At 36.2% G+C, this 25,741-nt stretch overlaps 1 protein-coding gene across 1 annotated transcript; it reads right to left on the reverse strand.

Annotated features, from left to right (window-relative positions):
* Positions 1-6,349: 6,349 nt before the first annotated feature.
* Positions 6,350-24,133, reverse strand: lum (lumican). Its single transcript, XM_039761801.1, has 3 exons — positions 23,763-24,133; positions 9,733-10,622; positions 6,350-6,979 (listed from the first exon to the last, which is right to left on the reverse strand). The coding sequence occupies exons 2-3, from the start codon at positions 10,607-10,609 to the stop codon at positions 6,825-6,827; spliced, it is 1,032 nt and encodes a 343-aa protein (XP_039617735.1). The 5' UTR covers positions 10,610-10,622; positions 23,763-24,133; the 3' UTR covers positions 6,350-6,824.
* Between the last annotated feature and the right edge of the window lie 1,608 nt (positions 24,134-25,741).

The raw sequence follows: 25,741 nt of genomic DNA on the forward strand, positions 1-25,741 counted from the left end.
TAGAGCTTTATTGTGAAACTTCTAAATGATTTGGTGCAGCAGTTTGATTACTTCACCAGTTTTCCTCATGACTAATGGTTATGAGCTCTGCATGGTGACTAAAAGAATGAGGCTGTGAATGAAAGTTGACTACATGAGGTTCCTGTGAATCGTTGCTGGGATAACTAAATGGGAAAGAAGCTCAGCAATACCGGATGTGTTTCTCTAGATTGAGATGAACCAGTTGAGGTGGTTTGGGAATAAAGTTAGGTTGTCCCAGACATTTCCTCTGTTTGTACTAGCTAGAGATTGTCTGGATATTCTCCAAAAAGAGGAAATTACAATGTTCTTTCTGTGTTTGTGTAGGTTTTTCTCCATAAAGTTTTTTTTTTAATGTATTTACTGGTCAGCTGGCTGCTACTCTTGTTTGGCTCAGTATGCATCAGTGGAAGAGACAATATGAGAGACTGGTAACTCAATCAGTGGTTCCCAATGATGCTGAATTGAATAAGCAGGTTCAGGAAATGGATCTGCGTGTATATTTTTAATAGTGCCTCAGTTTAAACATTCTGTTTCTCAATGACAAAATTATTTTAATTATGAGGAAATTAGTTCTAATGTACAAAAATATTTTAACTTAACCTATAATAAGCAATAAGTCGTTGAAAGAAATGGTTAAACATGAATGAAATGGCATAGCAAAGATGGATAGCAATCAATAACTCAGTTGCATGAAACCATTTGGCCGATGCCAACAGTGACTTTTCTGTGGATTTCAAACACATGCTGGATTGAACTCAGTCTTCTAAGTGCATTTTATTTACTGTTACTATTAACGTGCTGCCAGAGGAGCGATTTCACAGTAACAGAAAATAAACAAAAAGAAAAAACTGCACTGCTGCCCAATTCAGTTATTCTTCAATGGTGTCCTGGACTTGACTTTGCTGGGCTACATCTGGTCAAAGGAAACCTCACTAATTTTAAATAAATTTAAGATAAAGAGGAAAATTATATATAAAGGAAAAGGACAATTTTATGTCTCAAGTTTATATACAAGAACTTAGCAGAAACATATGGCAGGATACTGATACTGTTACAGTTGCTGTTTTGAAACTCCAGGGTGTCAAAAAAAAAACAAACCCCCCTGGTCTAAGAACCTGGCCTAATAAATAAAATGACATATCTGTTATAAGGAATACAATTAAAAGTGAACTTTTGAACCAAGATGCTCTGAAATAATTATATAATCTTAGATATATTTTTAAGTCATTTTACAATGGATTCCCAACATAAATTACCTAAAAGATATCCAAATAAAAGATGGGCAAACAAAACAGAAGTACTTGCAGGCCTGGTGTAGATGGGAAAAGTGGCAGACTATGATGTCTGGAGTGGTAAGGGAGAGGCCTTCATCCAGCAGTGGATATAATGACTGAAATGATGATGATGCTTTTTAAGATTGCAAGATAGTAAACTTGAAACCTATGATAAATGTGAGTAATAATAAAATTACATATAAGAAAATATTAATTAAGCAAAGAAATGTTTGTTTCAATTACAAATGTTATGGGATATTAAACTTCAAAATAAAAGTAAAAGTATTGAACAACACTCAAATGGAATGTTCTTTATAGTACAAATGGTAAAAAAAAACCCAATGTGTTCAACTAGGAGTTCCTGAGAACAACTGGTAGAAATTACTAAATGTAAATTCAATAATATTTGATATTTTAGGCAGACATCCTGAAGAGAGAGACTGAGGTCTGAATCAGTGTCACCACTGCTGAATTATTTTATCTTCATTCTTCTTCTTCTTCTTCTTCTTCCTCTTTTCCCACTTCTATGTGGGTTCAATGAGCCCGATCAACTTTCTCCAAACAGCTGGCTCCTGCACCTCTTCTTCAGTCAAACCCTTTCCTTTGAATCTTCTTTTACTTTATCCATCCACCTCTGCTTTGGCCTCCCTCTTTTCCTCTTCCCCTGTACTTCCATTCTCATCACTCTTTTGCCCACACAGTCATTGTCTCTCCTCATCACATGTCCATACCACTTCAACCTACATTCTCTACTTTCTTAAATATCTCTCCCAATTTTGTTATACCTCATTTCTTATTCTGTCCTGCTTTGTAGCTCCATACATCCATCTCAACATTATAATTTCAGCCATATCTAACTTCTATTGTTGCACTCCTTTTACTGTCCATGTTTCAGCTCCATACATCATCCCTGGTTTTACTACTGTCTTAAAAACCTTCTCCTTAATTCTTCAATCACACAATAGTCCTATTCCAGTTGTTCCATGTTGTCTGTTGCCCCAACCCTTTCCAGTTGTTCCATGATGTCTGTTGCTAAAAGAGACAACAAGCTGATGCTGAAGTGTCACCTGAATTTAAACTGTAGCCTTAAAAGAAAATACCAGGACTGTATTTATTTACCAGTAAAACTATGTACTGTATATATAATTATTTGTTTGTTTGTTTGTTTGTTTGCAGGCACTCATCTTCTTTAAGTGCTCAGTGGACATGTGGTTACCAGTCCTTGGCAGAATTAATTTAATTTAGCTTTACACATGGGCACTTCTTAAATCAGATTTCAATAATTGTGCCCTCAAAGTACACAGTTGCTCCTAATGTTTACAACCTATAGAACCTTTTTTATTTTTTACCATTTTCTTGTTTTTAAATTTGATTATGTTGGTCATTTAAAACTATTCCAGTAATCAGTTAAAGATCCCAGATATAGGATTTCTTTTTTTTTTTTGTTTATTGTTGTGCTAAATTTCCTTTTTTAGGCGGTTTCTGGAATGTTCAGAGGTATGACCACATGTTAATTGCATATTTTGGTCAGTCAATTAAGTTAAAAACCCAGCTGAGTGCTCTGTGGGGGTATTTTTTTCCATTAAGTGATTTTCTTCAGGAAGAGGAAGATCATGTTTTGTGGATTTTGTGACAAATCTATCAATTTGGCTCGTCTTCTTCATAACAAAGTTAACCAGTTGATAGTTTTTGTAATTGCATATACTGTACATCCATAAATATGTTTTTTTGAAGGCCATTAATGTCTTGCTTGCTATTATTTTTTCCAAGTTATTTACATGTTGTATCAGGGAATGCAAAAGAAGGATTCTTTTTTATGTATTATTTGATTGTTTATTGACTTTGGTCATCATTAAAGTGTTTCTTTCTTTTCTTTTTTGACTTTCTTTTTAATGGACATTTAATTTTTGTGACATAAGCATGATAGATAGATAGATAGATAGATAGATAGATAGATAGATAGATAGATAGATAGATAGATAGACAGATAGATAGATAGACAGACTGTGGTCTGTAAAACTCCTGACTTGGCTGTCACAGTCACAGTAAGGCCTTATGCAGGTGTATTGTTGTTGATATAAAGGAGCCCCAGTAACGTTTCTTGACACACTTCTGCTGAATAATTCTTTGGCTGAAAGTCTTCAGCATTAGTGTACAGAGTGAGGATGTGCAGCATTGTTCATAATGGCATTCAGTTTTGTTTTCATACTGTTCTTCGCTATGACATCCAGCGGTTCCAGCATGCATTCCAAAATTGAGCCTGCACTTTTAACAAGATTGTTGATTCAGTGGGCTTCCCTCGCAGTAATTTTATCAGCCCTGCATACCTCAGCATAAGAAATTGCACTGGCCATTACAGAAATGCAGAAGAAGTGGAGAAGGACAAACAAACTGTAATTGCCTTTACTTCACTATCAGCATGTAGAATTACCTTGCTGAACTGGAAGAATCAAGTCAGTGTGTAATTGATGGTATATACTATTTGTAATTGTAAAAAAAACAAATTCTCACTTAGTGGATCTGTTCAAAACTTTTTTAAAACCTGGCAGGATCTAATAAATAACATTTTAGAATAAACATTTATATTTGGGGAAAAGGATTCTTCTCCCTCTTTTCTATTCTTTAAAGTTTTACTCTGGCTGTTGGCCTTCCTCTCTTTCTTTTGGGTGGGGGTTAAATTAAATTTAGTTTTGTAAAGTTTGACTTGATTGTACAGAATGTTACTTGTTTTTAAATAATATAAATAATAATAAAAATAATAAAAAAGGATACCATTACCAACATTAAATGAACGTAGTCACCTTAGAAAAAGAGCCTGCGATGTCCTTTCTTCTGTAGCTCCTCTGTGGTCTGAGACTAGTCTAACCTGTCATTGATTAACTGTAGATCCCCAGGTACTTGTAGGAGTGGATCACCTCAACATCCAGCCCCTGAATAGTGACCAGACATAGAGGCTCTTTGGTGCGGTGAAATTCAATAACCATTTCCTTGGTAGTGCTGATTTTAAGTTGAATATTAGGTATTATCTGCTTAAACTTTTATTGTTGTGATTTATTTTGTGCATAAATATATTAGATAAAAATAGTCTTAATTTATTCCAGATTCTTACATTTTTCTTGCATCAGAGATTCAGGAGTAGGAGGTACCAAACTAGAAGTTTAATTGAAAGTTCAATTGGGTTAGGGGCATGAATTACAAGACTACAGCGGCTTAAGGCCTACAATATATGTGAATTTCCCCTTGGGATTAATAAATAAAGTATCTATCTATCTATCTATCTATCTATCTATCTATCTATCTATCTATCTATCTATCTATCTATCTATCTATCTATCTATCTATCTATCTATCTATCTATCTATCTATCTATCTATCTATCTAATAGGTAAACCAGACCTTTCTAAGTTCATCACCAAGTGTTAGGATCAAAAGTCTGTAACTTAAGAGTAAACCTTAATGGCCCTAAGAATCCCCATTGCCTCCAGATCTCTCACTCCTTTGCCTGGGGCTGCAGACAAGGGGCATGAACTGGCTTTAAGGATGATTTGAGCCTGAATGATTCTCTGTGCAGCTGGATCCTGAAGTTTCAGTTGGGTCTGCGCCAGGTGGTTGGACTGGGTGGTATCACTTCCTCTGTACTCATTTTCAACAAAAGATCCCCCCAGAGATGTGTACTAAGTCCTCTCCTATATACACTCTACACCCACGACTGTACAGCTAGGCATAGGTTTTACATTATTCTGACATTTCCTGATGTTACAACTGTAGTGGGTCTCATTTTCTAATGGTGTCAAGAAAATTGCCTCCCCCTAAATTTAGCCAAGACTGAAGAGGTAATAGTGGGCTTCAGAAAGCAAGGAGGCATACACTCCCCCTCACTATCAATTCGACTACCTTGAGAGAATGCAAGCACTTTTAAGTTCCTTGGATATCACCAATGACCTCACATGGACTGTGAAGAAAAATGCTCAAAACTTTCTTACTATCCCAGACGGCTGAAGAGATTTGGCATGAGCCTTCATACCCTCACATCATTTTACTCCTGCACCATTGAAAGCATTCTAACTGGAAGCATCACTGTTTGGTATGGGAGCTGCACTGCCATCAACAGCAAGGCCTTGCAGAGGGTGGTGCATTCTGCCCAACAAATCATTGCAGGTGACATTCCCAAATTCATATTTACATGTATTATGTGTATACTCTATTGTGGAATACTGCTGTACTACAGCAGACCTTGCACACATATAACATTTGTGTTATGTGACAATAAAATTGACTTGACCTGACAGTTTTATACAGACAATTTTCAGAGTCATGCAAGTCAAACGATTTGACTTTACAATATCATGTGCTTTGTTTATTTCATGTTTCTGCTCTGCATATTTGACGTTGCTATACTTATTCTGTTTACATGCTGCTTTTCCTTTTTACTTTGAGAACATATATAATCAAGCATTCTTTGTACTTGAATTGAAATATCTACGTTTGTATTGTAAACTAATTTACATTCTATTCTTGTGTTATTTTATAATCTGCCTTAAATGGTAAAAAGTAAAACAAAAATATACTGATTGATTGGTCACCATATAAACAATTGTGTCATAGAAAAGCAGCCAACAATTGCTGTTGGTCAAGGCTTTATGTAAAATATAAAAGGTGCTTGAAAACTTTTAATTGGGTGACTAAAATTCTATTAAGTGTTTAGCCATTCATGCTTGATGCCCAATACTAGGAGTTCTATTCTTAGCCAAAGCCCTGAACCAGCCTGATGAGGAAAAAATGCCTGTGTAAATACAACAGAGGGAGCAACAGTAGAAATCTGAAAATTGTTTTGGAATGTGAAAATGGAATAGGTACGTATGGATTTGAGGCCTATTTATTTAAATCTTTATTTGTTTGTTTGTTTATTTTTAGCATTTTATTGTTCTATAATAGATTGCCTTGCATTACATTATTGTATAGCATGGCATGCTGAGGCTCTTCGAGACCTATAACTTAATATCGCAATTTCAAACAGATATTATTATAAAAAAAGTAAACATGACCACAAGACATTTGAATTGCTACATTTTATTTATTTTTTTAACAAACTTAACATTAACTTTATAACACACATGCAAATAAGTGAGAATTTTTGCATATACTTACAAGATACACGAAAAGCTGACAACTGTATCCAGTATATGTTTTAAAAGCTGATGTCTTAAATGTATTTTAAACAAAATATATTATTTGGGCAATGAATTCTTATTTAAATGAGACAGCTAATTTATTTTATGTGCAGCATTTATTCTTTCTTGCTTAGGTCCCCATTTAAAGATTGTTATAAAAACTGTATCAAAATATGAACGGATTTACATTTGATTAGGCTATCAGAATCCAATTTCAAATAGCAATATATTTCATAAAGCTAATGGGGATGCCTCCTTGCTGAAAGAAAAATAAAGAAAATAATGAAAGAACCTCTGGAAATAATAACTACTGTAAAGCATGTCAAACAGACCAGCTGCCCAAAGCTAAAGCAGCCCATTAGTCAAAAGTGACTTCAGAAGCCTGCCGAAGACAATTGGCCATGTCAACAGGCAATTCATTGCGAGTGATGTTGTTGCCATCCAGTCTCAGATGCCTTATTCGGGAGTAGTTCAGAGGTCCTGTTATCTTGCAGAAGCTGTTCAGATCAAACTCTAAAAGGGGGAAGAAAAAGATTTAGTTACTTATTTTGCCATTATTGTAACATATTTAGTTCATCTATAAAATATCAAGGACGTTTTAGCGTGCAAATATTAATAAGAGCTTTTAGCAGTTTATAATGCATTGGTTAACTTTGCTGCCTCACGGATTAACATTCCTGACATGGAATCCTGCCTGCAATTCCTTCCAGTGTCTGTGAGGATTTTCTTCCCACACTTCGAAAGGCAAGCAGGTATGGTGGACTGGCAACTCTACATAATAAACATGCATATGGCCTGGCAATATACTGATTTCCATGATCAACATTTTTATAACATTGCACCTAAAGCTATCAGGTTAGGCTTTTTTCACCTCATGATGTTAAACTGAATAATTACATTAAAAATGGATGAATGGTTGGATTTAGCAGTTAAACTAAATGTTGGAATAACGTCTACAGAAAGAAAAGCAAAGTTATTTTAATATCTGAATTCATTCACTGCAGGTAAAACAGGTTCACTATAATGGAATTAACAAAATCATCTAACATTATGAATCCACAAATACTTTTGCTCTTTTTAGATGACAACTACGATTTTCATTTGCTTCTCCTAAACTAAAGAAAATAATTTTTTGGAGCTATTTCAATAATATTTTATTCATGAATCTCTTATCGTATACACTGTATCTACTTCAAGACTCCTTAAACCTATTCCAGCAACATCAGGCATAAGACAAGAACAGGCCACAATTGCATTGAAATGCACGCTCACACTCACAACTACTGCAACAGAGATAATTTAGAGTTGGAAATGAATATATATAGTACAAGTCTTGGCAATATGGAAAAAAACAGAAGACATTTCGAAAAAATCCCAAGCATGCATATCCTGCAGAGAAGATAATAAGGGAGAGTTCAATTGAACTTTGAGGGGAGACCTCTTACACTAATCGCTATTATTAAATTAGTAAGTACCTGGTGACATATTTCACTTTTACCAATAAATTAGTTTCTTTTTTATTATTATAAACTTATTTAGCTGATACCTTTATGCAAGTTACAATTGGTTAGATTTCTTTTTAATTTTCATTTTGAGTAGAGGCAGGTGTCAGTAGTGGGTTTTGAACACACAACCTCAGGGTTTGAAACACAAAGCCTTATGCACCACACTACATCACCTAAAGAAGACCCTAGAGGATTTCAGAACTATTCAGAAGACTTAAGCTTGATGATATGTCATGGCAGCTTACTGTAAAGCTCTTAACTCTCACTTTCCCATTGGTATACTTCTTTAGAAAATGTCTTACGAATTGTATTTGCAATTTACTAAAGAACAACAATATCATACACTCACCTAAAGGATTATTAGGAACACCATACTAATACGGTGTTTGACCCCCTTTCGCCTTCAGAACTGCCTTAATTCTACGTGGCATTGATTCAACAAGGTGCTGAAAGCATTCTTTAGAAATGTTGGCCCATATTGATAGGATAGCATCTTCCAGTTTATGGAGATTTGTGGGATGCACATCCAGGGCACGCTCTGCGTTCCACCACTTCCCAAAGATGCTCTATTGGGTTGGGATCTGGTGACTGTGGGGCCATTTTAGTACAGTGAACTCATTGTCATGTTCAAGAAACCAATTTGAAATGATTCGAGCTTTGTGACATGGTGCATTATCCTGCTGGAAGTAGCCATCAGAGGATGGGTACATGGTGGTCATGAAGGGATGGACATGGTCAGAAACAATGCTCAGGTAGCCTGTGGCATTTAAACGATGCCCAATTGGCACTAAGGGGCCTAAAGTGTGCCAAGAAAACATCCCCCACACCATTACACCACCACCACCAGCCTGCACAGTGGTAACAAGGCATGATGGATCCATGTTCTCATTCTGTTCACGCCAAATTCTGACTCTACCATTTGAATGTCTCAACAGAAATCGAGACTCATCAGACCAGGCAACATTTTTCCAGTCTTCAACTGTCCAATTTTGGTGAGCTCATGCAAATTGTAGCCTCTTTTTCCTATTTGTAGTGGAGATGAGTGGTACCCGGTGGGGTCTTCTGCTGTTGTAGCCCATCCGCCTCAAGGTTGTGCGTGTTTTGGCTTCACAAATGCTTTGCTGCATACCTCGGTTGTAACGAGTGGCTATTTCAGTCAAAGTTGCACTTCTATCAGCTTGAATCAGTCAGCCCATTCTCCTCTGACCTCTAGCATCAACAAGGCATTTTCACCCACAGGACTGCCGCATACTGGATGTTTTTCCCTTTTCACACCATTCTTTGTAAACCCTAAAAATGGTTGTGCGTGAAAATCCCAGTAACTGAGCAGATTGTGAAATACTCAGACCGGCCATCTGGCACCAACAACCATGCCACACTCAAAATTGCTTAAATCACATTTCTTTTACATTCTGACATTCAGTTTGGAGTTCAGGAGATTGTCTTTACCAGGACCACACCCTAAATGCATTGAAGCAACTGCCATGTGATTGGTTGATTAGATAATTGCATTAATGAGAAATTGAACAGGTGTTCCTAATAATCCTTTTGGTGAGTGTATATTCTAACACAACATGTCATTCTCAGACATTCTTATACACAATTCAAGGTCATATTTCAAGATATGTATACACACACCCACACTCAGCCTAACTCAGACCTTTTAGCCTATTTGAACAGATGAGGAAGACAGATGATACAGTGTGCCATCATTTTAAAATTTACAGCTGATTTTTAAAATTTCCAGAAAAAGAAACTTACTGTTGATTTGGTTAACTTGCAAGTACAGATGCTCCAAATTTTCATTTACAGTTGGAATAGATTTCAATTTGTTGAATGACAAATCCAGCTCAATTAGACTGCTGATATTGAAGACATTGCCAGGTATACCTGAATCGGCTAACTGGTTGTTTGAAAGTCGCAGATACTGCAGACCACCAAATTTCTTAAAAAATTCATCAGGAATATTGTTAATGTTGTTGAAGTCAATGTAGAGCATTTCCAGGGAGCTAGGGAGGTCCTGAGGCAACCTTTTGAGCTTGTTATTGCTGAGGTCAAGGTAATTGAGTTTTTTGAGTCCCTTAAACACTCCTGCAAGAGCATCATCCTGTAACTGATTGTCTTGAAGGTGAATAATGGTGAGGTTTTCAAGTCCACCGAAGAAGCCAGAACCAAGTTTTTTAATTTTGTTGCCTGCAAATTTAACCTCTTCTATGGTCTTCGGAAGAGGACCCACGGGTTCTGTCAAGTTGTTGTGATTGAAATAGAGTCTCTGCAAAGATTTCAGCTTAGAGAAAGTTTCTTTTCCTATATTGCCATTGACAATGTAGTTATTGTCCAGAACTAGCCAAGCAAGATCGGTGGCATTGTCAAAGACACCACTCTTGATCGAATCAATCTGGTTTCCCTGAAGGTAAAGGTACTTTATTCCACTGGGCACTATTGGGATGTACTTGAGTTTGCGATTGTCACAGTACATTGCAGATGGAAAATTTACTGGACAATCGCATTCTTGGGGACAGTTTGGTCCAGAAGGGCCCATCACAGAGGCAGGTTCATAGTAGGATTCATAATCATAGTACTGGCATAAAATGCCACTAAGAAAAGCAGCCAAAAATGGGAAGCGGATCAGACTCATCTTGTAAGAAATTCTGTTGAAAGAAAAAATTAATGTAAGCAAAGAGATTTATTATATAAATAATTATAATATATTATAAATATATGTAATTATTAATACACTTATATCATATGATGTCTTACAGTCATAGAGATTCTGTGTCCATCCTAAATATGTCCTATTTCTTTCAGTCAGGTATACAAGTTGTAAACCTGCCTTATAGATACCAGGCAAGCTTGAAAGTTTGGAAATCTATTGTGTAATTTGAGATTTTGCTGTTTTGATAAGCACAAAGTGGATATTTAGTAATGATAATTAGTAACATATAATATATAATGATTATTCACCCATTTAAGTGACTTGAAAGAAAATATCTATGCAGCAAAATAATACACACAACATACAGTAACTGTGCACGTGCAAAATAAGTTAATTTTTAGTCCTATGACTAGCAACAAAGCAGAGCTGGTACTCTTCCTACAAGTCTAGCATCATTCTTTGAACTAAGAAAACATCAACAGAAATATTGAAAAAATAGTGGATTCTCATCAATTTGGATAAGTTTATAAATCCATTTGAGAAAACTTGCTCCACAAATTCACTGTTAGGCACACATCATACAAGTAGAAAACACTTAAAACAGGAACAACCCTGCCAAGAAATGGGTGCCCTTCCTAAAATTAAACCCTGTAACACACAAAGAAAAATAAAACAGGTAAAAGGTAATCTTAAAAAACATCAAAGGATTTACAAGCCTCCTGTGTTGTCTCTAGATTAGTGGTGCAAAGATCAACTATAACAACCCCTGAATAAAAATACTATCTATGGAAGGCTAGACAAGAAAAAGTCTCTTCTGTCCAGAAACAGCCACATTTGCTCTCTGAAATCCGAACAAGTCTGAAGAGATGAATATAGTTACAGTATATGCTGTATAGATGAATCCAATATTGAACTGATTGGGCTCAACTAGTGAACTCATGTTTTGTGAACAGTCAGCACAGCCTACCACTAACAACACCTTATCCCTGCTGTCAAGCCTGATTTTGAAGTCCTTGTATGGGAGGGCAGCCCTGACATCACTGAGTTAATCAAGAATTCTCAGAAATATCTAGAAATTCTTCAAAAATATGTCAGGCCATCATTTCTTGTGAAAGTGACTGTTTCAATAAGAGAAAGATACAACACATTCAAGCTGGCCCATTAAAGAATTGTTTAGTAAGGAGATTAGACCTAAATTCCATTGAAAAGTTATGGTTGCACATGAAGAGGGATGTTTCTTCATGCAAAATATCTTTAAAACCTTAAAAAGTTAGTTGAGTTTTATAAAGAAGAATTGGAAAATTCTCTCCTGCAAGGTCTCAGAGGCTTATAATAGGTTATAGGTGATGACTGTATGAAGCTGGTGCTAAAGAAGGGGCCACAAGTTATTGACTCAAAAGGGTTCCTTTACTTTTTCGCATAGGATTATCTGGTTATTTGTCAAATATAATGATTAAATATCTGATTTCAAATTCTGTTTCTTATGTAGGAAGTCATTATTTAGGATTTTCATCTTATATATTCATTAAGATAACGTGCAGTGGATACACAACTTATAGTTTTCATACTCTTTCTCTGTATGCTCAGCATTCGTTTGCTCAGAGGTTGATGTGCTTGCTGCTTTGTAAGCAACTTGTTTTCTCCATTCTAGCTGCACACTTCTTCTCTTCTTCTGTCGGCATCTGTTTGTGTTAAAACTGATTAAGTCAGTTTTGTGTTGCAATTACTTAGTATGTTTTTCTTACTTTTTCACTTAATTTGGCACTTAAGTGTTCAATTTGCCTCAAGAATGATTTAAGATATGAAGAGGTAAAGGATGTGATGGTGAAGATGGTAGGGATGAGAACGGATGAGACTGCTGCCCACTGCCGAGAGTTGATTCTACAATAAAATAAAATAAAAATAAAACGAGTAATAAAAATCATCACCCTGAAAGCAGATAATAGACACAACGTAGTATATGTGTACCAAATTTCAGCTCAATTGGTCAAACGGTTTACAAGCTACAGGTGATTTAAAATCCTGGACAGACAAACGGACAGCCACGGTAGGGTATTATATATAAAGATATCCAATTGAATGCCATCTTGAAGAGTTCACAATCTTTGAAGCAAACTTCCTTTTTCCTAGGAGAAGAAAAGTAATTCACTGAAAGAAAATAATTCTTTCAAACAAAATTGTAAAAAGAGGGAAGTGGCAATACTGTTGCACCTTGCCAGAATAAACTCCCTAAGTTGATTGTTATAGCATTTGACTTTCTAATTGAGGATTATTATTACAAATAACAAAAAATACACCAAATAAATTTTGAGTTATTCACTTTTTATTCTGCATATTACTCTTCATAAATAAACAAGAATGAATATTGAAACTTAATTTGTTCTATACATAGAAGGGTATTGAATAGAATGAGTAATAATCTTGAATGTTGTATTATAAATGTATTAGTTCACTTTCAGAATAGTTTTAATCCTCTTCAGAGCCAGAATAAATCTGACTCTATCCAAGCAACATCTGGCACCTTGGACAGGAAAACAGTACAATTACTCACATGCACTCAAATTGGCCAATTTTTGACCTTGCAATTAATCTTAAATACTGTGCATATTTTTTAGATGTGGGAAGATGTTAGAGTAGCCTGAGAAAACCCATATGGACAGAGGGAAAATGTGAATACAGTCTTCACAAATACTAAACCTAGAAATGTGAGTCTACAGTGCTATTCACTGTACCAATATGCAGCCCATTACAGTATAGCACACAGTATTAAGGCTCAGTTTCTAACACACTGCTCTTCAGACAATTGCTTCTAGTGTAATGTATAATGTTATGTATAATATAGTCTAATAGAAGTACAGGGGAAGAGAAAGAGAGGGAGACCAAAGAGGACATGGATGGGTAAAGTAAAAGAAGATCTGAAGGAAAATTAACTAGGAAGGAGGTGCAGGACCAAGGTGTATTGAGAAGGTTGATCAAGCATGTTAACCTCTAGAAAGATAGATAGTATAAGTTTAGATTACAGGTACATTTATGTAACTGCAAATAGTTATGCATAGTTAGGCATAACAGTTCTGTTACAAAAGAGAAGTGTTGCAGCATCATTTTTAGAGATCTTTACAGTTTTTATTTTGTGTTCTAGTCTGTCTGTACTTCTTTTTAACAGAGAAGCCTATTTTCTACTGTTGTGTATTTACTTATATTAAAGCTTAGGGTAGACTTCCTATTATGTATAAAGCCTTTCATGTAATTTTGTTTAATTTGGCTGTTATTGAATGCTTAAATGGGAAATGTTCTCATCAGAGCACACATTCACTCTTGCTGACTTGGGTTTTCTAATAGATAAACAGTGAATGAATCAGTTGATTCTCTTGTGTTTATTCCATGGCATTAACCAGGCAAGCTTGCCTTTGATTTAGAAACACATTAAATGGCAGAAAGTATACTGAACAACTAGAAAAAGTCATGTCTTACTCAAAGCAGTTCGTCTCAGAATTAGACTTAGACCAAATATTTAGGATGCCATCATGTTGTCATCCCTTTCTAAATCCATTACATTTTATTGAATAGTGTTAATCAGCAAAATTTGCAGAAGCGTTTTTTGCAGTAAATAATTTGTGTTAATTGGTGACCTTGTTCGCTGATGTTTTCCTGGGAATTAGCTGTACGACTGGCTTTGAAAAACTTTTTTGCAGTATCCAAAGATACTTTGTGAGACCAATGTGACTTTACAAAGCTGTAGTAGCCAATGCTGGATGGGACAGCCCCCTAAGAAAATAATACTGATCCTAGTAGTGGATAAAAATTTGCAGAAAAATTGTGAATATATTTAAATACATACCTCAAGCCAAATTATGAGGTAAAAAAACAACACTGTACTTTTTTGATGCAAGAGAGGTGAGTACCTGGTATAGAATCTGTGAGGACAAGCCACTGTCTGCAAGATATTATACTATTAAAATATTTCATTCTATTAATTTAGTCTCAGGGAGACAATAATTTGTCTTACTTGCAAGGCAGCAATTTGTGGTTAGCACAGCATAAGTCACATTTTTGGCCACAATTACCAGTTCAGCATACTTGGCAAACATTTCCATAGCTGTCAGCGACCAATGCACCATTATATTCCACTCAAAACTAGCTTGGTTTCTCCTTCCTTAGTGATTTTGATACATATCACTTAATTTGGCAAAGTTCCCAAACTTGCCAAAGTCAATACAGCAGAGTTCACATATCACTATTTTTGAGAAGCCCCTTCTTCCGCTTACTGCATTTATTATGAGCCTTTCAGGTACTGTGGATTTTGTTACTTTTCAGCATCCTCTTACAGCCAAATAGGATTTTCTCTCAAGAAGCTAAATATTTGTACCAGAGAATCTAGTGGGGATTGCAAGCAAGAAAAGGGTAGGTGGAGAATAAGGACTAGGGAAACAGACACTAGCAAAGGCAACAGAGGTTGCCATGACACAACCAGGGGTTGATACCTCAGAAGAGCAACAGGCATTGGAACAGGCCTTTAAAAAGAGAGAGAAGAACTATGACCAAAATAGAAACATGTCATGCTTTTACAGCATAATAGTACAGGTTACCCAGTAGTTGCCAGGTTTACCTGTGGACTAAGTAAAAGGCACCAGGAGCTGCTGGAAGGAGACCTAGATTGGTGTCCTTGCTGCAAAGATAGGGACAGACACAGAGAAACTGCAAGTGATTGTGAGATATTGAAGAGAGGGCTCCAAGGGTGTTGTTTAAGGTTGATTCAATTCAGGCGCAATGTAATTGAGAATGGACAGGGTGAAACAATCAGCTACTAGGAGAAACAGAAACCTGAAATCAAGATGGATAGGCCTAGTTGTGTGAAGTTGTGGAACAGCAGGGGTCTTTTCTTGTGCAGTTCTCTCTTCACTTGTGTTCAATCCTCCTATTATGTCTTCTGCATAGGAGTCCAGCTATGAGCTGCTTACAAAACTGTTGGATGGATTTATATTGATGGATCTTTGAATGAATACATAAACGTTCCTGCTAAGGCAAATTATGATAATCCACACCTATCATATAGTATGAAGTTTTAATAATTAAAATTAATTCTATATTAAAAGTTATTTACTCATATAGAAAACACCATTACTGGAATTCAAATGATTATGAATAGCACTGGAAATAGCAGGAAAACCAATCATCAGCACTTTATTTTGTTTAGAAGAAACATGTTTATACTACTATAATACCAGTAAAAGCTGACAATTGTGTGTAGGTGTTCAGCAAGAATACTATATTAGCCAAAATGTTCCAAATAAAGTAACATTTATCAGTCATCAACCAGCTATATCACAGGATCATGGGGGTCTTCTGGAGCCAATCCCAGCCAACAAAGGGTGCAAAGGCAGGAAACAAACCCCGGGCAGGGCACAAACAAACACCAAGCACACACTAGGGACAATTTAGGATCGCAAATGCACCTAACCTGCATGTCTTTGGAGTTGGAAGAAACCGGAACACCTGGAGTAAACCCATGCAAACACGGGGAGAACATACAAACTCCACACAGGGAGGACCTGGGAAGCGAACTCAGGTCTCCTAACTGCGAGGCAGTAACATTTGTTTTTCTTATTAAATAATATTTTCCCTCAATTCACAATATTTTAGGAAAAATACAAAATTAGTTAGAATTTGGGGACTATGTCATTTTTACATTAGCATTTTCTAGTAATGTGCCATTATGTACTTATGGCTTGCACTGTGGCCTTTGCTGGTTTGTATCAGACATCGGATGACAATTGTTTTGTGTAGATTTTGAATTTTATCTAAGTATCTGTCTGTTTATCACTGTTTCAGAGAGTAATTTCATCTTTGGGTGTACAACACCACCCAAGATCACAGTGAACCAGTTTCTATACAGTACTGAGCTCAAAGTAGAAAAAAAAGTTTGGATGGTTTGCCAGTTCATCTCAAGGTATACACCCACGCTTGCTCTTTCGGTACCAATTTAGAATCATTTAAACCAGGATGTGAACCCAGGATGCTCAAGCTGTGAATTAGCAGTACTAACCACTGTGACATCTGCTTTATTTTTATTTATTAAAATATTAGTTATTGACAGTTTTATAGCCAAAATAAATGTTGACTTTCAATAAAATGTAATCTGGTGTTCCTCTGACATCACAAAGACATGCATGACCTACCCTCAACTGAAACTGTATGTAGTTATGAATGTGGACGTGTGTGAGAGTGTCTTGAGTTGGACTGGTATCCAGAATTTGACCCTGCTCTGAACGCTATGCTTTCGAGATAGAATATGGATTCTATGACCCTGAATTGGATTAACTAGGCTTTGAGTAGACTTTTTGATAATTTACTATATAACGGTGTACACCTGACCTTACATTAGATGCATTGCAGTTATAAATAGGGTGGGTTGACAAATCGTGAACCTACTCACGAAGAAGATGTCAGTTTTGAAGAAATAGGATTTTCTCAGTACTCCTTGTGCTATATAATGTTCTAAGACACTGATTATCTGAAAAATTGTTTTTCTTGGCTTGCAAACCAAAAATAAATACACACAAAAATTTGTGCATACACTATATACATTTTTGTAAAACTGTGAGAAGAACTGCACAAAATATTCCAGATGTGAGCTTAATAAAATATTTTGTAGAGTCTGAGCTTTAATCTCATCTAAACCTATTCTCATATCTGCCTTATCCAGGCACTGTTTGGCTGTCTCAGCATCACTGAGCACAAGGCAGGAAACAGCCCAGGAAAGGACACCAGCCCATTCCAAGACACGTTCTTGTCACTCATTGTCCCCTCATTTATATCTAAAAATATACCCTTACATTGTAATTGTCTCTTTAATATCCCTGACTATGGTACTGTTGGGTCAATGTAAATCCTTAATTCCTTTTCAGTGTTTTTTTCGCATGTAGGACACCATCACTTATCTTGTTTTTACAATTATTTTTCCATTTTCCTGTTTGTAGTATTTTGGTCTACATTAATCTGCAGTTTACATGTATTCCCCATTTAAAAATTTTGTAAATTGTTTTGATACCTCCTCACTATTTGCCCTACAATTTCAGAATTCACAAATTTACCATTGGTTTCTCATTTAGTCTCATTATTATAAATCATAAAACATAACTGTCCTGAACAGAGATTCATAATGATCTTCACTGACAATAAAAACAATAAAAAGGAGTTCAAATCCTTTCTCAGGCACATTTGGGGACCCCACACATTCCCACCACATTTCTAAAATGCATATGCTCTGTTAAATTTTACCTTAAAATTGGAACACTGAGATTGGTTATGTGTATGCATGTGTCTGTATGCATGTGAGTATCCTGAAACAGTCCTTGTGATCCAGAAATATACTGAGCAGTTTCATTAATAGATGAATATATGTACAGTATGTATATATGTAATTGGAAGCAATTCTGTCTGCCACCCTAACCCTAAACAAAAAAGGGGCACAGAATTCAGAGATATAAAAATCGTGAGTGGTATCCCCTAGACTTTCTCTTATACTCAGCTATGGGGATGGATATTTGAAGAGTAAAGCACAAGACAATGATTATATTTTTATATGTACATTAAAGAACCATCAACAACAAATCAAATCAAATTAATAATATAGTGCACTATTATATCAAAAGTAATGTTGAATAACTGCGGTGGGTTGGCACCCTGCCCAGGATTGGTTCCTGCCTTGTGCCCTGTGTTGGCTGGGATTGGCTCCAGCAGATCCTCGTGACCCTGCATTCGGATTCAGCAGGTTGGAAAATGGATGGATGGATGGATGGATGTTGAATAAATCGGACTCTGAAGCTGTATGCATAAAAGGTAAAGTACCATTACCGGTTAGCAGAAATAGCCCAAAAGTTGATAGCAATCTACATTTTGTACCTAATACTTGTATGCAAAATTTGGTTGGCCTAAGTGAAAGTGTACTCAAGTTATCGTAACCAATCATACCAATACACACAGGCAGACAGACACGAAAAATTGTATTTTCGGATTCAGGAAGGTCTACAATTTCGAGATTCATTAAAATCTTGACATCAAATTTTTGGACGGTTACAATACTTTCCCTGTACTTCGTATACAAGAAAGTAAAAAACAAGCTCTTCAATTAAAACTCAAAGTTGGAATGATCAAATCAAACACAAACCTGCCCTTCCACTTGGCTTGATTTTATAGGTCCATAACTATTAGATTTTATCATTTTATGACTAGACCACATGTTGATACCCAAGCACATTACCTCAAGCACCCAGTACACTTTAATTGTCAGATTGTGTCTCAGTATAAAGGAGCAAATCTTGCGAGGCTTGCAGTCGGAATAAAAATGTGAGAGTACCAATAGAAAACATGTATTGGTAGCAAATGGAGGACTCTAGGCAGAAATGGAACTGTTAAATACAGTGGCAGTGGTAGCACTACAGTGGTAGTGTGAAAGGAAAACTGTCGATTTTGATGCAAAGAAGAGACTGCAGTTAACAGCTGTAGAAGGGGAAAATACAGTATACCATGTTACAGGTAAAGTGAAATCCTCCAGGAATTTTTAATCACTTAGAAGAAACCTTGTAAGCCTGAATAAACCCTTCTGGTTGAGGGAAGTGTTTTTCAATTCTCTATTATCTGTACAAATGCCATCCATCTGCATAGACTTCTCTGCTGTTAGATTTTTTTCTAATCATTTCCCATCATTTTACTATGGATTATTTGTTTTGTATCATGCATTGCATTTTTGTGGTGTTTATGTACATGTTGGGTATTGTCTAAGGGTTATTTGTTATACTATATGTTATTTAACTTTCATTCTTTCAATTCATATTTACAGATCAAAGTTTTTAGTACTTAAAATGTATATGACATGGTCTATACTGTGTGAAGTTAATGTTGGTCAACTATTCTTTTTGTTATGATTTTGTTTATATATATTGTCGTATCACTCAGGGATCAATACCAAATTACCTCCTATACCCACTCTCAAACCTCGGTATCTCTGGTAGCTCCACCTCCATGACATTTGAACTTTGGTTCCAACTCACTTTTCAACTAAAGGCTGATTAGACAACTGGCGGGGAGTAACGTTTAAACCCCAGCCAAACTTTATTTCAGTGGCAATATCTAAAACACATGGGCCCAACGTCCCCACAGCATTAATTTTATATAGCAGCTTCTCACAGTATTAAACTTTACAAGTACAAATATATAGCAGAATATCTCAATTGTAAAGGTGGACTGAGTAATGTGCTTGTGGTCACAGAATGAGTCTGAGATAAGAATCAAACTGAAAATCTTGAGTTTAAAGTCCACTTCCTTAGACACTACCATCACAGCACCAAGTAGTCCTACACCCTGAGCTCCCTCTTTTCCTTCACTCTTTGAATGACTTTCCACCATAATGCAGAACAGGGTCCACCTTTCCACAGTGGAAAAACTTGGTTTATATTAATATTGTGGTGGACAATTAGGGCCTGTACCCGGACACCCTGACTATGGAAGGACCAGGGGAAAGAGTACTTTCAAGACAGTTTCTCCCCTGGACTGGCAGAGGGCATAGAAGCTCAACCCTGTTGGGGCCTGTGGTCATGGGGTACATGGGCATTTCTGGGGCCCTATTTGGCAGCACTTCCACCACACCTGCCAGAAGAAGCTTGTTGGGGACCTGGAGTTCTTCCAGGTGCTCTATTAAAAGGGGGCAGTCAACAGGGTCTAACTGCCAGAGTCGGGAGGAAAGGGACATAGCCTGTTGCGGAGGACTGAAGGCAAAGGGACTGTATTAATGTTTCACCTTAGTGCTGTAAAGTGCACTTGTAAATAAACCGTGTGCTACGTGGACTAAAACCTGGGTCCTACCTGTCTGTGTCGGGGTTAGGGCGGCTGTACACTTTCAACTAAAACAATACAGCAACAGGTAACTTCAATGCAACATGTGAATCACTTGATGTCAGTAAGCTGCAATAAATGAATTAAGATCCTACAGCGATGTGTTTAATTCCACCATCAAAATGCTGCTTTTAATACATGCTGAAATCTGATGCTTGCCTTTTGCAGAAATCAACACTAACACCAATTGAAATGGCAGATGAGAAGCAGCAGAGCAGTAATAGCAAAAAAGAAGCTATACCATCTGTGTGTAGCAGAGAGCAACTGTTATAGCAGGTTACACCTACACTAAATCATATGGCTTGCAGGCCTTTGTGATGCAGAAGAAAAAAACAGAGAATCCATAGAAAAATGAAGCAGAAAAAAAAAGAGAATGCAATATTTGAACTCAGGAGCTGCACTGTAAAATGCAGCAAAGCTAACCACTGCAAATTCCAGCCAGCCTCTATCTAATACCTATGATTTACTTACAGTTAAGCAAAAAAGCAACTACAGTCTTTTTTTGCAGGGAAAATCACTGCTAAAGACTTCCAGCTGGTCTGAAAGATTTTTAAGAACAATTTCTTACCATATAAATGTGGCTTAGTTTACAGTTTGCTGAAACATGCCATTTTGGTTACAGTGTGGCAAAGGCATTGTTTAGGAGTAAAAGGATGAACTGTTTAACATGAGTGAGAATTATATGAAATATAATCAAAGCTTAGCAAATTGCAACTTAGCTTTACCCTGATTATCTTTCCAAAGAGGACACATGTTAAACATGTGCTAGGCAGAAAAATCTGAAAGGCATGGGGGAAGGTAGCAACCAAGTAAGTAGACCAGTAAAAACAAGTTTAAGAATTCAAACTTCAAACACACTGAATTTTAATTTTGTACATATAACTGGCATCATCATTTAATAGTTTTGCTTGCAAAAAACATTTATAATTTATATTTATTTATAATGTTAATCAAGTCATAATGAATTATCATTTTTCCATTATAAAGCAGTAAGGACTGAACAGAATGATCAGACACTAACACATTACATATATAGTGCCCTACACAATTATTGGCACCCCTCATAAAAATTAGCAAGGGTTAGAAAAAAATCACTGTTTGCTGAAGAACCGTCATGTTGTACCGAAAAAAATGAGAAACAACTGATTTTTAAATGAAACAAGTTCATTCAAAGAAAAACAAAGCCCTCATCAAGAAATAAATATTTTTAACAAAAACACATGTGCCACAATTGTTGGCACCCTTTCAAATTAATGTGAAACAATACAACTGAAGCATGTTTCCCATTTAAATTGGACATTGTTAAGTTGATTGGAGTATATAGGAACTTTCCAGCTGAAATCAATTACTTCCTGATTAACTGGGATATAAATGCGAGGAGACACAGAACCAAATTTCCTTAGCCAGCCATCATCATGGAAAAGAAAAGAGAACACTCAATCCAAATGAGGGAGAAGTGTGTTGCCCTTCATAAGTTAGGTAATGGTTATAAAAAAATAGCTACTCGCCTGAAAATGCCCATTTCTACAGTTAGGGCAATAATAAAAAAGTGGTCATCAACTGGAACTGTGACAACCTTGCCTGGAAGAGGACCCAAGTTTATTTTGCCCCCACATATAGTGAGAAGGATGGTAAAAGAGGCAGTAATATCTCCAAGGATCACTGTTGAGGAATTGCAAGAAAAAGTAAAATCCTGGGGTTATCAAGTCTCCAGAACCACCATCAGACGGCATCTCCATGCCTACAGATTATTTGGAAAGTATGCCAGAAAGAAGCCTTTTCTGTCAGTTATCCACAAACGTAAGCGCCTGGAGTTTGTAAAACGTTACTACAACTTTGACTGGAACTGTGTTCTATGGTCTGATGAAACAAAAATTGAATTTTTTGGCAATAAACACACAAAGTGGGTTTGGAGTAAAAAGAAGGATGGCTATAATGAAAAGGACCTTGTCCCAACTGTGCAATATGGTGGAAGTTCTGTGGTGTTGTGGGGCTGTTTTTCCTCCAAAGGCCCTGGAAACATTGTTATGGTACATGGCATCATGGATTCCATGAAATATCAGGAGATTTTAAATCAAAACCTGGCTGCCTCAGCCAAGAAACTAAAACTGGGTCATCATTGGATCTTCCAGCAGGATAATGATGCAAAACACATGTCCAAATTAACCCTGCAATGGTTAACTGACCACAAAATCAAAGTTCTGCCGTGGCCATCTCAGTCCCCTGACTTGAACCCTACTAAAAACCTGTGGAGTGAGTTGAAGAGGAGAGTACACAGGAGAGGGCCTAGGACCCTGGATGATCTGGAGAGATTATGTAAAGAAGAATGGTCCCAGATGCCATGCTGTGTATTCTCAAACCTTATAAAAGGTTACAAGAGACGATTCCGTGCTGTTATTGTGGCAAAGGGAGGTTGCACAAAGGATTAAATGCAGGGGTGCACTGTGTGGATTGCATTTTATGGATTTTGTGTGCATATGCTATATGCATGCATATTATAACTATGCAAAAATTTGAATTAGTATAATATACTATTAAACTAGTATTAGGAGAATTTTCTTTGTAAGCTAACTCCACTTTGTTTACTTAACAAAAAAAATGCAAGTGTTATTGTTCTTATTATAAGCATCAGTAACTTAATCATGCTAGTGTTTGTTAACATTTTTCATCTGTGCAACTTTGCTATTTTATGTTTACAATGATTAACAGTTGATTAATAACTGAAATGGTTACTTATAGTTACTTATAATACTACAATTAAAAAGATTGCTTACAAAGAAAAGTAACATTGACTGCAAAAAATAAACTTCTCAACCACAGTAGTTCACAATTATAAAATATTACATGTGAATAACATTATCTTTAGAATGCAACTGGTAAATAGCAGACTGTGGTCACTAAAGACTTTGAAATAAAAAAAGCTTCTTTAAAACTTACAATGTTGTTCAGGCAACTGAAATCCAAAAAAGCTCATCGTGTCACTGGCCATGCATTTAATTTTCTCCAGTCATTTACAACTTTTACAGCACATATGCTTAAATTTATCAGTGCAAGCATTTTCCACAGATTCTGTACTTTAAACAAAAGTATGATGTTATCGCTTCGGTTAATAAAGTGAGATAATAATGGCAGCTTATTACTTTGCAGAAACGCTGCTGCTGCTGCCTAGTTTTAAAAGCCTTAAAAAAAAGCAATTGCACATGGCTGTAACGGCGTCTTAAAGGCTTTTTGTAAATGGACTTACCTTTATTATGCCTGGAACTCGTTTTCTTGGAAGGACCAATTCCCAGAGCAGCTTTAGCAGCCACAGAAGCTGCGTCTAAAGCAGAGAGATCAGGTAGTGCTTGATCTTAGGAAAGCGTGCAGAAGAAAGCAAGCAGCCCTTGCCAGACCTCTGTGGTCCAGAGCAAGAAAAAAAAAATACCCAGCAAGCAAATGTAGTCACGCTGCACTATAAAGCTGCTGTGTCATCATTATAGGCTTACGGTGTGCCATGAGAAAAATATGGCTTTCTAACGAAAAGCAGGTGCACCAAGGTCAGACATCTGTAGACAGGCTGAAGTCACCATGTCTCCTTCCTGCACAGAGGTCTACTTATACCTGTTTGCATCTATGATATTCTTGTGATGTTGGAAAAAAAAAAATAAATCAGAAAATACACCAAAAATACATAGAGATGATGCAGAGATCTAAAATATTGATTGCAAAAACAGTTGCTTTTTAAAAGGAAACTGGCATACTGTTAAGTTGTACTATTACATTTTCCATTAAACTGTGTTGTGCAAGCTGAAGACTTTGACCAGATTAAAATAATTTAACATCCCTCTCCCTGTCGTTTCTTTTCCCTTCCCATCTTGAAAACATAACATCTTTCAGCCAAGCTTTAACTGATGCCAAACCATAAGTAAGTGCACTGCTAGTCTTTTTAATCTTCAATTAGATCAAAAGTTACCATTTTCTATCTCCCTCCACTTATGAAAATGGAATTCAAAGTCAGTCATCTAAAAAAAGGCTTGTATGCATATAATATAAAAATATATATATATATTATTTTGTTTTTTGCTCACTTAAATAAACTATACAGGAAAAGATGATTTCTTTTTAATTCCTCATGATGCCTCTTCAGTCCAATCCCCACCTCTGCCCAGCCCCCACCCCAACCCGCCATAAATTCCATAGGGGTCTGGAATTACTTGAAAAGGAACTTTTTTCTCTTTTATCATAGATGCCACTTAACAATTCAAGACAGACATGAGAGTTTAAAATCATTTTCAATTTACTGAAAACTTCACTGTCGTTTTTATTTTGTGAAATGAAGATAATGTTCCTTTAAATATGTGAAGATGGATTATTTGAAAGTTTCCATGATTAAAGTAATGCTGTTTGAACAGTATTTATCATTTTCTACCATAAAGTCCAATAGAATTTTAAAAAAAGAAAAAAATGGGCTATATCATCTGAACACACATTTTAACATATAGTACAGTACAACTTAAATCTGTTAATCTTTTTCATAGCCATTAATACATTTAGTTCTGTGAACTTTTTAAAACACATTTACACAACATTCTCAGATGCTTACTTCAATTTAGGATTGTGGATGATCGGAGTCTATTCCAACATCATCAAGCATGCGATAGTCTTCCACCAGGACAATTTAAAAGATTGAACTAGTTTAATTTTCACATCTTTAAGATGTGACAGTAAAACCAGAGCAGCAGAAGAAAAAGCTAAAGTGAGCTAATTCAAGCACCCAAGACACTAGGTGTCAGCAGCACCACCATGATGTCACTACACATTTAAATACTGGTATCAAAGATAATGCCTAATTGGAAGCTGATTCAATAAAACTCATGTTAGTTAATAAATTAAAAAGCTGAGTTAAGTGACAGAATATTGATAAAGTCTGCATCAGTCCCACAATAAATAACATTTCTGTTTCACTCGCATCCATGCACCCTTTAATTGGCTGATACCCTTAATTAAGGACACTATGAGAGAAGCAACCTTTGGTCCAAAAGAAAGTTGTAGCTGAGTATCGTCTGCATACGAATGAAAAAGAATATTATTTTTCTAATTATAGTTTTCAATTGATCCATACAAAGTGAAAAAAGCAAACGCCTGAGAAATTAGCCCTTTGGGACATCATACTTTACTTCTGAGTACTTTCAGCACTTTTCTCTATGTACTGAAATCATTCTGGTAAATATTAATTAAACCGTG

Source organism: Polypterus senegalus, chromosome 8 (genome assembly GCF_016835505.1).
Source record: "Polypterus senegalus isolate Bchr_013 chromosome 8, ASM1683550v1, whole genome shotgun sequence".
Classification (NCBI taxonomy): Eukaryota; Metazoa; Chordata; class Cladistia; order Polypteriformes; family Polypteridae; genus Polypterus; species Polypterus senegalus.